The 12,922-nt window shown below is 54.4% G+C and overlaps 4 protein-coding genes across 4 annotated transcripts; 2 read left to right on the plus strand and 2 right to left on the minus strand.

The window, feature by feature from the left end:
• Positions 1-1,405: 1,405 nt before the first annotated feature.
• Positions 1,406-2,284, minus strand: CTRU02_209383 (translin-associated protein x; the record flags this gene model as incomplete). Its single annotated transcript, XM_036726781.1, has 3 exons — positions 1,406-1,973; positions 2,030-2,047; positions 2,103-2,284. The coding sequence occupies 3 exons, from the start codon at positions 2,282-2,284 to the stop codon at positions 1,406-1,408; spliced, it is 768 nt and encodes a 255-aa protein (XP_036581490.1).
• A 386-nt stretch (positions 2,285-2,670) lies between these two features.
• On the plus strand, positions 2,671-7,047 carry CTRU02_209384 (GPI mannosyltransferase (FHA domain-containing protein); the record flags this gene model as incomplete). Its single annotated transcript, XM_070205259.1, has 5 exons — positions 2,671-3,377; positions 3,426-3,696; positions 4,580-4,774; positions 4,827-4,978; positions 5,031-7,047. 5 exons carry the CDS (start codon positions 2,671-2,673, stop codon positions 7,045-7,047), a joined length of 3,342 nt encoding a protein of 1,113 aa, XP_070060907.1.
• Positions 7,048-7,256: 209 nt separating this feature from the next.
• Positions 7,257-8,369, minus strand: CTRU02_209385 (cytochrome b5-like heme steroid binding domain-containing protein; the record flags this gene model as incomplete). The annotated part of the gene is made up of 1 exon (XM_036726780.1): positions 7,257-8,369. One exon carries the CDS (start codon positions 8,367-8,369, stop codon positions 7,257-7,259), a length of 1,113 nt encoding a protein of 370 aa, XP_036581488.1.
• A 1,841-nt stretch (positions 8,370-10,210) lies between these two features.
• Positions 10,211-12,922, plus strand: CTRU02_209386 (uncharacterized protein; the record flags this gene model as incomplete). Its single annotated transcript, XM_036726778.1, has 1 exon — positions 10,211-12,922. The coding sequence occupies one exon, from the start codon at positions 10,211-10,213 to the stop codon at positions 12,920-12,922; it is 2,712 nt and encodes a 903-aa protein (XP_036581487.1).

Below are 12,922 nucleotides of genomic sequence, written 5' to 3' on the forward strand. Positions count from 1 at the left end.
ACCGTAGATTCTCTCGTGAATCTCTCTTTCTCGCTTCGGGCTTCGCTCCTCACTGTTGGGAAGTTTAGAATCTAGCGGACAGTTGGCCTTATGACGCCCACAACCACGTGCGTTTCTCCTAAGCCGCAGCCTCGGAGGCGTATACGTATAGCTGTATAGGCGGATTACCGCCGGTAGTCTCCGCTCGCCTTTCGGCGTGTTCTTCTTCTGGTAGGGAGGTCTCTTGTGGCAGGCGCCTCGCGGTTGGCACCTCGTCTGGGGATTTATTGAGAAACTAGCGGGCGCCTCGTGATTGGCACCGCGCGTGGGGGATAGTTGTAGTTGGGGAAGTTGTTGTCCCTTGTGGGATTCGTGAATCTTCGCCCTTGTGGCGTGAAGAGGTTGGAAGACCGTCGATTCGGTAGGTCTCTTCTTCTGGTGATTGAAAACGCGTGATGGAACGCTCTTGCCAGCGATAATTGGCTGCGATTAACCTTATCCCGCCTAGGGTGAGCGTAGCAGTCCCTAGGTTACTCGAATAATCGGATTGCTGGTAGATTCGAGGAAAAGAAGCTTTCTTCTGCTGGTTTCCGTAGATCCCAGTTACTCTCGCTTCTTCTCTCGTTAGCACGAAATCCCTACTTTTACCTGGGCTTGGGTATCCAGTTCAAGAAGTCGTCTCTTCTGGTGTTGACCTTGCTGATCTGCGGTTTGTCCGTAGCAGAGTGGTAATTGTGAAGTTAACCAAATTAATGGCAACTGTGAGGTTTACCACTGATCAGTGTAGGTTTCACAGGGGGTGAAACAGGGGGTGAAACGGAATTCCGTTCGTCAATAACAAATAACAGTAAATTGGTTCTAATCGATGGTTCATGATGATTGAAAGTGGTGTTGTTGACTAGAAGGTGGGGATATTCCCCCTTGGCCTGTCACGTGGGTCTGGGAGGCTTGGGCCTCTCAGCCTGGCGGGCGTGTGGCTGGAAGTGCCACACGACTCCGTATTCCAACTATCGCAACACTTTTGCCAACAGCTTAACTTTAGAATTTACAGGCAATTCGCCAGCTTTCCATCGTAATGCTATGGCTACCTAGTGCCTAAAACTCGAAGTCCATTTACGCTTATTTAGCCAATAACCGAAATTCACATCACTTGAGAGACGCTGACCTCTTCTCTTTAACGAATGGCGCAACCTCTTGAATTTAGCTGCCAACTTTCAAGATCAATCACGACTGTCCCCTAGACAGTACATTTCGGTGTGCGGGATCTTTGCATTAATCAGTATTCCGTTAGAGCTGTGACAGCGTAGGATCTCACAGTAGTCGGTCCTATAGACGCTTGCTGTTTGGGTTCTGCGTGCAACATAGTCCTACTTCATCATTTGCGATGAACCGTTCTGCAAAGCCTTCCAACACAAATACTGAAACCTCATTCCAATGAAGAAGGGTCAAAGTCCTCCTTCATGTCAGGCACCCAGCCCTTCGGCCGTTCCGTGCCCCGGATCGCGAGTCCATAACCCAGCTTCTCCACCTTCCGCACTGACTGCCTCATAACCTCCATCTTCCCCCTGAAGTCCTTGGTGGGGATTTCGGGTAGGATCTCGAAGCAGCTGCTCAGCTCATGAATATCCATCAAGATGTTGCGGCCGCCTGCGCCAGCCAGCTGACCTGTCTGGGCTGTTGTGACGGTGGCGAAGCGCATCATCTCGCCGAACAAGTCGAAAAGACCGTACATATAGTCATTTTCAGTTATTGAAACGTTAGCGGGAACTGCAGCTGAAGTTTCATCCAAGCTGATTAGAGTCTGGGTACGGAGGTAGTGGCTGAATGACAGAGCTTCGACTAGCTCTTCAAGGCAGCGGAGGGAGTAGGCATAGCGATAGCGGTTGATGCCTTGGATGTCGCCCTCAATGGCGGTAAGGTGATTCTTGATTTCCCCCATTCGCGTAGTGATTTCCTTCTGAGCGAAATTAGGGAGCTCGCCCAGCTTGTTAACTCTGCTGCATGTCAGTGGCCAAGCTCTGGGAGGCAAGCTCATAGGGGTGGATGTCACCTCTGGCAAGTAAAGATGCTGTTTTGTTGTTAGCAAAGCCGGCACAAATACTAATTGGGAAGAACCATTTTACATCTTCTTGCTCAAAGCAGTCACATCTCTTGATGCCTTAATGACACGCTCCCTCCGGTCGTGGTGCTCGTCCAGCTCGTCGCGGAATTTTTGGAACATGGGTGTGAATTGAGACACAGGAGCGGCCGGCTTCTGCTTGGGCTCGTTAGGCCGCATGTTGCCGTCACGATCGCGTTTAGACATGTTGTCAGATATTTGGAACGACGGGCGAGTATTGACACAGCTTAGGGATGGGTGGTTGAAATGCCCCGCGATGAAGTTAATTGGTGATGTTGCTGTGTGGTCAGGGTCAGATTTTTGGTGGGGTCAGTGGTTAAAACACCCCAGGTGTGGATCCAGAAAGAAGAGGGTGGGTAAATGCGACCGCCAGGGGCTAGCCGTTGTGCCCACGTCACTCAAATTTCCCGACTTGGGAAGAAGTAACTTGAGTTCAGGAACACGACTGATTTGAGCTCAACTGTCAGAGATTTTATTCTTTGATATTCAATGGAAATAAGCGGATCAAGCCTTTTCTGAATTTTGTAGGGATAAGGGATCTTGGGCCTAACCGGAAGGTTCTCATCCCGATCATGGCCGGCCTCAACGCTCTCTTCCGGCCCGTGCCGCTCTTCGGCGCCGCCGCACTCCTCCGTATCGGCATGCTCTTTTATGGGCTTTGGCAAGACGCTAACTCAGCAATGAAATACACCGATATCGACTACTTGGTTTTCACCGACGCTGCTCGCTTTACTGCACGAGGGCGCTCACCTTACGACCGTGAGACCTATCGTTATACCCCACTGCTTGCGTGGATGCTTATTCCTACCGCCTGGGAGGGATGGTTCTCTTTTGGAAAGGTTGTTTTTGCTGTGGCAGACTTGTTGGCCGGATGGCTCATCGTGCAGATCTTGAGGGGTCGTGGTGTGGATCAAGAGAGGGCGTTGAAGTTCGCTAGCATCTGGCTGTTGAACCCCATGGTCGCTACGATTAGCACCCGCGGTAGCTCTGAGGGGCTGCTTGGGGTTCTGGTCATGGCCCTTCTCTGGGCGGTTTTGAAGAAGAAGACAATCCTGGCTGGTCTGATTCTCGGTTTCGGAGTCCACTTCAAGATTTACCCGTTCATTTATGCTCCAGCAATCGTTTGGTGGATGGACGATGAGGCACTCGGACGTAAAGGGGCAGCTGGTAACAAGACTTTGGCGCAGACCGTTGCCAGCTTCTTGAGTCCTGAAAGGATAAAGCTGGCCGTCGTCAGTCTGTCAACCTTCATGGGACTTAACCTTGCCATGTTCTCGATGTAAGCATCGCGCCAGCCACCTCTTCTAACCTCGCTAACCACAGCCAGCTACGGCACCCCGTTCTTGGTGCACACTTACTTCCACCACGTCACTAGGATTGACCACCGGCATAACTTCAGCCCATATAACATCCTTTTGTATCTGACTTCGGCCTTTCCATCGGCATCCACCATCAAAATCGAGTCATTCGCGTTTCTTCCCCAGATTCTGCTATCGACCGTCCTTATCCCTTTCGTTCTGGCGAAGAAGGACCTTGCAACGTCGATGATGGCGCAAACATTCGCCTTTGTGACGTTCAACAAGGTTTGCACGAGCCAGGTAAGTGTAGAGCATGCATCAAACACTCGAAGAACTGCCACTAACTGAACCAGTACTTCCTCTGGTATATGGTTTTCCTGCCCATCTACTTGCCTAACTCATCCTTCCTAAAGAACGGGAAGCTGGGGATTGTCGCTCTGGCTTCATGGGTTATATTTCAAGCTGCATGGCTACAGCAGGGTTTCCAGCTTGAGTTCCTGGGATACAGTACTTTCTTCCCAGGTCTCTTCGCGTCCTCAGTTGGGTTTTTCTTGGTCAACTGCTGGATTCTAGGTGTCATTGTCGGCGATGGGGCGGAGGCAACAGGAGCTCCTCATAGTATTAAGGCCAAAAGAAGGCAATGAAGAGTCTATATATAGATGTCAGTGCAGCGTTCTATCTAAATTGTTGAGGATGGTTGAGACCAATGATGAGAGTCTCAAATGTAAGGCGGATTTCCCTAGGTTGCCAAATGAGATCTTCTCGTAACATTGCAAAACCAAATCAATTGTGCCAGAAACTTCCTTGCCAAAAACAAAAACAAAACAAATCACACAATTTCATCGGGAACAGACGTACAAGCCCCGTCCTGATCTACCGTGAACTGGGACGTTGGTGCCTGGAAAGTGGCCACGTGACTAGGCGTCACTTTCCCGCAATTCTACGGACGCGCACACGACCTTTGCAGCTGTTCTCCACAACCTCACTTCAGTCGCATCACTCCAACGCTCGCTCCGCGCCACCGCGGTCACCCATTGCGCAACGATCTGCAGACCTCCCGTCGTGGATCATAGGCGTCGTCGCAATGTGGCTCTTAGAAAACGACGCGAATGTTCTCGCTGGTGGGATCAAATCTGCCCGCCAACTATCGCATGCGATATAAGCTGACGTGATTGACTTGCAGGTCGTCGACTATGGCTACGACCCGGAAAACTGTATCTCTTCGGCAGAACAGCATCGGAGCGTATGCGCGACCTTTTACGATCTCATGAGCCTTGTCTTGCTAACGTATGCAGCCGGACAACTCGCCATCTCTCACAAGACCATTTCGCGCAAGCATTTGACGATACAGGTCGACAAGGTTCCGAACGGTGACAGCGTGCGCTCCCACCCGATCCTCCAAAGCGCCTGCCTTCTGACTCGATCTGTAGGAATATTTGTCCAACAGGTCGACAGTGACGATTGAAGACTTAAATACGAAGACTGGCACGACTGTGGACGGACACAAATACAAGGGCGAGAAGCATGTGCTCACTCAGCCTACGGCCGAGATTAAGATGGGCGGCTGTCCAGACCTGTTTCGGTACGCCGATCATATTGTAGTGGAAGACTGGACTACTGCTGATGCCCGCTAGTCTGACATGGCAACCCGTGGTGTTGACCTTCAGCTTCTCGAGCCGCGAACTCCAAGCCAACCCCTTCTCACGACTGCGCACCGATCTCGAACAGCTTGATATCAAGTTGACTGCCGAACACAGCATTCAGCATACAACACATGTTGTAGTAAAGAAACGGAATACATCAAAGGGACTCCAGGCTCTTATCAACGGAAAGTACATTGTCACCGATTCATATGTCGATGCAATAGTGGAAGCTGCCGCAGGAGATCCGACAGAGACGTCCGCACTTGAAGAAGACTTCGATGGGTGTTGGCCCGACCCGCTGAAACATCTGCCTCCCCGCGGCGGTGAACCTGTAGAACGTCCAGCATCTGCGTACGCACCGGATGAGGGCCGTCAGGACATTTTCGAGGGATACACATTCGTTTTCTACGACCAGGGACAATTCGATAACTTACTTGCGCCAATCACAAATGGCAAGGGCAAAGCGTTGTATACGAAAGTCGACCCTAACTCGACTACTGTCGACGATTTTATACTTTACGTCAAGACGGAGGCAGGTGAAAAAGGGCTCGGATCTTTCGAAGACGGCAGTGAGGGAAGAGGCGTGGTTGTTGTGCGCTATACCCCGAACAAGGGTGATGCAGTGGACTGGTATGCCGACTTCTTCACCCAGGTCTCGCTGCGCTTGGATCACCGACCCATCGAGCAAAACGAGTTCCTTGAAGCTATTCTCATTAAAGATGCGAGCATTTTGCGCCGGCCCCTTGAGGTTGATCCCACCCAAGGACCTACAAGCACTTTGGCCCAACCGCCGGCAAGTAGCGACTCTAATTCAATGGATGTCGACCAGCCGGCAACTTCCCAACACACACCGCAGGAGGTTGCAGCGTCTGGCCCTTCATTTAGAACCACCCGCGTGCGGAGAGCAGCAACCAGGCGTTTTGCAGGTTTTGATGCCGATGACGACGACGAGGATAACATGACACCTGCTGTGACGGAAAGTGTCCCTGTCAGTATAGAACCAGAGGAGGGTCTATTCGTTTCACAGGAAGTACCAGCAGCGAATGGGATCGTTGAGTCATCACAGGACACGACGACAAGAAGGTCACAGAGGAAGCGGCCTGCAGCTCAGGAAGACAGCATCATGGATGACATTATCCCGACGGCGGCTGCGGCGAAGCGGCGGCGAATTGCAGCGGGAGAGGACCCTGTCCCGCACCAAAAAGAACCTGATCCTCCCAAAGCCGCTGAACCAAAGCCTGCGGCAAAGCCCAAAAAGGTGAAAAAGGAGATTGACGTTTTAGAGGTCGCCCGTCAACGGCGGGAAGAGATGGAGGCCCGCGCGCTGGCCGAAAAGGAGGATCTCGCCAACCTGCCCGCCGACGTTGACCTTGAACAAATCCGTCGGTTACATATTGTTGAAGAGATGCCACTCCGCCAACCGTCAGCCAACCGAAGCCAGGATCATGACACTGAAAACGGTAGGTGGGATCCTCGCTGGAACGGTCGCAAGAACTTCAAGCGTTTTAGACCGCGAGGCGAACTTACTGGTCGCCCGCCGCAGAAAGTGATCGTATCCCTGACGGAGGTCAAGAAGAAGGAGTTTGGTATCGGCGATGACTACTGGCTCGAGGATGACAGTCAGCGCAAGAAGAAGGGCAACGAGAGTCAGAAGAGCGGGACCAACAATAGCGAGCCCGCTGCTCCACCCCCATCGGCTCCCCGGCAGCGGCCAGTTGTTCTCAGCGACGACAGTGATGAGGAGTCAGGAATTCCGCAGACTGAGCCCGAGCCCCAATCTGCACCGACTCCGGCGCAGCGGACGAGGAATACGCGCGCAGCAACGACGCAATCACAGATTACAAGCCAGAGCCAGTCGCAGAGAACGACGCGGGGGAAGAGGGCGGCACCGGCACCTGCCAAAGAGCCACCTGCGAAGAAGCCTCGTGCCACCAGGAAAGCCATCGAAGTTGCGGATAGTGACGACAGCGACGATGAGCTTAAATTCAAGTTTGGCCGGAGGCGCTGACGGGACTGCGGGTGATGATTAACGACGCTGTATGACTGCATTCGCTGTAAGCGTTGCTTCTTCTATTATTCAAGGGGGGGTATCTCTCTATCCGTATTTGCATGCAGGTCCAACCTGTTGAAAATATATACACCTTTGCTGCCTCGATGACTATCTTCTTCCTTCAAAAAAAAAAAAAATCAATGCTTTCATGTGTGTGCATGACATGATTAATCCATCTCGTCCATTGCGCTCGGCTTCGAGCCCTCTTCCTCGTCTACCAACAACCCGACCAAACACGCCGAAAGCATCGTCTCGTAGTTGACCCAAGGGTGCACCTCTCCGAACAGCTTTGTGCCGTCCCGTCCGGCGCCGCGAAGCAGCTCGGGCTCGCCGGCAGGGTGGTATGGGAGGTACGGCGTGATGTTGTAGACCCTCCCCCCCAGCGCCATCCAGGCGTCCTTGCCCTTGCGACCCGTCATCTTCTTCAGCATCGACGGCGTGACTTTCAGGTACGGCGTCGAGGGGGGAAGGTTGCGCAGGTCGGCGTTGGGGCCGGATATGCGCGCCCAGTCGAGGGGAGAGTGTCCCGGCGTCAGGATGACTTTGCGGGTCGGCTTGGAGGGTTTGACGGTTTGCGTAGGAGGCGGCGCAAGCGAGGAGGAAGACGAGGCGGCGGGGCCGCGGTTGGGGACTGGCCGCGCGCGCTGCGGGGAGTTCATGGCCGGGAAGGCGGCGAGGCGAGGGGGCACTGGGCCGCGGGGTGCCGGGGGAGGCATCATCGTGTTGTTTGCGGCGCTCGGCGCCGGAGGAGGAGGAGGCATGCTGCCTCGCCCCGGGAGGGAGTTTGCGCCCGTTGAGAGGCCCGTTGACGGTGCGTCGAGGGAGAAGGAGGGGACTGTCTGCGCCGGGGCGGAAGGCTTCGCTTTGGGTGTTGTTTGTTCCTCGGACTCGGGCTCAGCTATCGTTGGCGCGGGGGTAGGGTTCGGGCGGCGGATGACTGGGGGAGGCGGCATGGCGAGGCTGTCGAGGGAGGCCTTTGCCTTTGCCGGTGCCGATACCGACGAGTCGGCTTCCTCGGGGAAGTTGATGGACGGCGGGGCTGCTGCTGCTGCTGCTGCATCGCGTTGGTCCTTTGACGAGGACACGGGTGCATTACCGTCCGCCTTATCTCGCGGCGGAGACTTTGATCGGGTGGTCGGGGGCGGCGGCAGGGCGGGCGGGGGCTTTGCGTGTCTCCAGGATAGGAGGAAGGGCGGCATGAAGGGGTGCATCCATGGCGGAGGGGCAACGAGGACCCAGACGAAGGATGCGATGATGAGGGAGACGCCGATGTAGCCCATTTTTGCCGCGTGAGGAGGGGCCGTAATGGCCGCGACGGGAAGGCGAGGGGAGAGAAAAGGGAGTGAGGAAGAGATATGCGTCGAAGTCTGAAAATCTGCAAAAATGACTATGAAGCTGAGACTGTAGTGTGTCTCCTTTGGGTCGTGGTCGAGATTTGGAGATGTTGCGCTGCGGCGGCAAGCTTTGTCAGCATTTTTTTTTTGCTCGCTATCCCCCCTCGCTAACTGTATTCCTCCACGAAGACGCTGAGTGGTCAGCTGAGGTGAGAGAGAAGGGGTGGACAGGGCTGACACCAGGTCCCTTAACGGGCGGCACCTAAGCTACAGGGGTGCACGGGGTTCTCTGGCTGGCGGGGTTCGGACCGCGGAATGATGCGCTACGCAGACCCGTGTTTTTGTGCTGTCAGACAGGACTCGGGGCCGAGGTGCAGGTACGTACCGAGGCGCTAAGTCATCTGAGCCGGGCAACCAAGCCAGGACCCCGGGACGACGGGGGAGGGAAAAAATAAAAACACTAGTTGGGGGGATGTTCCCTCTCAAAACAAAAAATAAAGTGGCCGTTGTGAAATAAAAAATTATAAAAAGAAATAAGAAGCGGCACAAAAAAAAGTAAAGATTGACAGGAAAGAATGAAATGTCACCGCACAATGCTGCCGGACCACCTGCTGCACTTAGCACTTCCCTGTATTTATCCATCCATCCCGTCCAGCAGTGTGTGTACTATGTACTATGTTTGGTATCTCTGTACAAGTGATAGGACACCACAAAACGTCACGAAGATCTGGGATTGGCTTCCAAGGCAAGTGGGTTGTGCAGTAACCGACGCATGAATAAACAAATGTCAATCGAGATGAAGGTATCCAACGAGCATCGACGCGAAGAAAATAGACTCGTGCGATGACCCAATGGGAATTTTGTGCTGTTGTGAGCGACGATGTCATTTCGCATTTCCCATGTTTGTTCCCCCCCATACTCTCTCGACACCGTTCTTCTCTCTCGTCTGTCACTCATTCTCGCACACACAATACTTTTTTTTTTTCCTGACCGGATTCCCTTTCTTGGAATCTATACTGACGTGTCTCTTCGCGGTACCCTTTTTATTTTTTATTTTTTTCCCCAACCACTTTTCATGTTTCAATCGGGGACGTTTCGAGTCGAGTCAACTCCCGTTTGAGAGAGACACGACGAGACAACAAAACGCCTTTTTTTTCCGCCTTTGACTCTGCCTCTGCATTTGTCTATTCGCCCCCCTAATCCGGACCCCTATTTTTTATCATTTACCCTTTTTCCTGGTCGACCCTAGCTGGCCATCACCGCCTTTTTTCCCTCGTCTCACCGTCGACCCCCCTCCGAACTCGTACCTGACGAACAACCGACATCGTCGACCTCAAGCGGGATTGCAGGCCCTCTAAACCATCCACTGTAACTGGTAAATTGGGGCTCGTTGACAGCCTTCCATCCCTGTCGGACCCCCCTCTTTCCCAGAACAAAGTGGGAGTTCTTCATCTCTCTGCAGGTTTATTTCCAGAGCCGTGCCAGGGAAAACCCAGGCTCGTCTAATGTGGTTTCCCGGCCATGCTGGCCACTAAGAAGCCGAGGCGGTATGAAGATCCCCTGTTAGCAGCGCTCCATTCCGGTTAGTGCCTGTACACGGTACCTGCACCTGCACCAGTGCGACTGCTACTTTGTACCTGGCACGCTCCCTCTGCACCTGTTGCACCTACTACACCAAGACCGCCTGCGCCTGTGCCACCTGCACTACGCTGTTGACTTGCTTCTGGAGTTTCCTAGCGTCCCTCCCCCCCCTTGGCTGGTTTTACTCCAGCGGCCCAGCGCCCATAATGCGGTCGCTCACCTCCGCCAACAACACGCCGTCCGGCTGCAATAATCTTTCGACGGCCGCTGTAGCACATTCGAATGATCCAACATCATCGCCAGCCCCCCAGCACCACCATCATCGACACCACCTTCAAAAGAAGCCCGACTCGTCCCGATTAAATAGAAACATCAGGCCATCGTCACTCTCGCCCGCCACCCGCAACCCCGCTACGGCATCATCATCTCATCCAACATCTTCTTCTCCCTTATCGACGCCCTTGCGTCCCTCCGCCGTAAATCGCAAACCCTCGGTCGCCCAGCTTCGAGCCCGAACCACAAATAATCCCGCTAGCACGCCCACCAAGACGACTCCTGCTGCGTCCGCTGCTTCTGGTGCTGCTACTCCTCTTACCACCACCACCACAACCACTACCACTGGCCCACCAACCACAACAGGGCCCCGACGCATCACAGCTACAACCACCACCATTGGGCGGAGTGCAACCAAAACATCCTCCTCCACCTCCTCCACCAATACTCCCGCCGCTACCAACCCAAACACAACTTCCTCCTCACCAACACCATTCTCGACCACAACAACGACCCCTTCTACTGCCTCTTCCACCACCACTTCTTCGCGACGACAGCCGCCCGCCCTGTCCTCTAGTCTTCGTACTCCTCTCCGCTCAAGAGACCAAAATGTCCTGAGCCCCTCTCGCCCTGCCAACGCCGCGCGAGCGAAGCCGTCGCCAACCCCATCACCTACTCCATCCGCATCTTCGTCCGCCGAATCCACGCCCAACACAATGCCCCCTTACGACAAAGGGGGCAGCACAACAACCCGCCAGCCGGGCATGCCCTCTCTCACCGCCAAGGGAATGAATCGAACCCCTCTCACTCCAAAGGTCGCTGCGAAGCAACCCCCCGTCGTGACCCCTTTGGGCCGCCGTCGCAACGATAATCCCAATAATAACAATCACCACCCGACATTAAACTCCAACGCCGGAAACGGAGCCAAGGACGACCTGACAAGTCCCGCACCCTTTTTGAGCAATAACATCACCCCACGATCCGGCAGTCGTCAGAGCCGTGTCGACAGCAATAACAGCACCCCCAACGGCACCCCCAACCCTGACCGAAATGTCGATTGGGATCATCACCACCAGCCCACATTTCAGGGCGAGCCCGTAAGGCGCCAGGTCGTTACCTTCAGCCCTGCATCCAACGTCGGCAGCCGCAACGATGCAACCGAATCTAAATTCTTTTATGCAAGCGACGCAAAGAGCTCGGCACCCGCTCCTCAGCCGAAGACTGTCGTCGCCGCCCCGCAAAGAGGTTCCAACTTTATGTACGCCAATGGCAGTGCAGTTGGGAGGAATAGTCGGCCCACGTCGCCAGGTGTCGGCGTGAAGCCGATGCTGGCGCCCTCTTTGGCGCCTTCGCTCGCACCGACACCCGAGCCCCAACAGAGCAAGTTCTTCTATGCGAATGGAGCCCCGAACCTGCAGCCCGGCTTTCGGCCATCGTCTGCGGCATCCGGAGCCGGGTCAACTACTACTTCAGATTCGAGAAAGCTCGCTAGGACATCGGGTGGCTCGGCAGGTGCTTTCACCATGGCACAACGGCCACTTTCACCCAACAAACCCCCGACGTCTGTCCCGCTGGTCAAGAGCAACAGCCAGACCCGGTCCCAGGTGACGAGTCCTCCGCCGTTGGCACCTTCAACACACAAGCGCAAAATTAGCATGGATTCCGTTTCGCAGGTGGCCAGCCATGTCGGCTCCGAGGCTCCTACGGATGCTATGATCATGTCTAGGTTCATGGCCTCACAGTCACCGACTCCCTCCGAAATGCCTTCCCCGACAATGCCCAGTTTCTTCCCTAATCAGCCGATCACGATAGCATCGATATTACAAGCAGCGGACGATTTGGAGGAGTCGGATGATGAGTCTAAGGATATGGAGGAGCTCCACAGCCCGACCAAGTCAACCCACGGCGATCCCTTGAACGACATGGTGGTGAATGCGAGACGGGAGCGCAAAGTCCAGGATCTGGAAATTACAAACGCCTCCCTGGAGGCAATCAATAGGTCTCTCGAAAGACAACTGAGGAAACAGACGGCAGAACTCCGAAGATACAAGAGGCTATCGCGATCCGGCCGTTTGTCAATGCCTTCTGCTGCACCCAGCCGTGTGCCCTCCGACTCTACAACCGGTGGCCTTGGAATTGAGGGCCTGGATCTCTCGGATCTCAGCGAAGAGGAGGTAGAGGACGAGTTGGAAGACCTTGACGACTCCATGTTCGAGTCGTCAGAATTATCCGACGCAGACTCGGGCGCCATGGCGAGCCCCAAGTCGAATCCTGACCGCGACGCTCGGCGTAGGAAACGAGACGAAAAACGACTGCAGCTCGACCTCACTAAACACAGAGAGCTGCTTGTCGACAGCCAGAAGATCAACCAAAGTATTAAGAAATGCTTGAACTGGACGGAGGAGCTTATCAAGGAGGGAAAGAAGGCCCTCGAGTATAATGTCCGACCAAGCGACGTGGAGCTCCCCCCGCGGGTTCTCCAGCCGCTCTACCTACGAGAAGATGACGTGGACGACAAGGAACGCAAGGGCGAAACATCAATACCGAGCAGTCCTTTGGAGTCCCCGAAAAGTCTTACACAGCATTGGAGCAAAGAGCTGCAGGACCGCGATAGTGGAATCGAGTTACCTGCGGACGGCGGATAA

The sequence above is a fragment of the Colletotrichum truncatum genome (assembly GCF_014235925.2).
Source record: "Colletotrichum truncatum strain CMES1059 chromosome Unknown Contig_0006, whole genome shotgun sequence".
In the NCBI taxonomy this organism is placed as follows: Eukaryota; Fungi; Ascomycota; class Sordariomycetes; order Glomerellales; family Glomerellaceae; genus Colletotrichum; species Colletotrichum truncatum.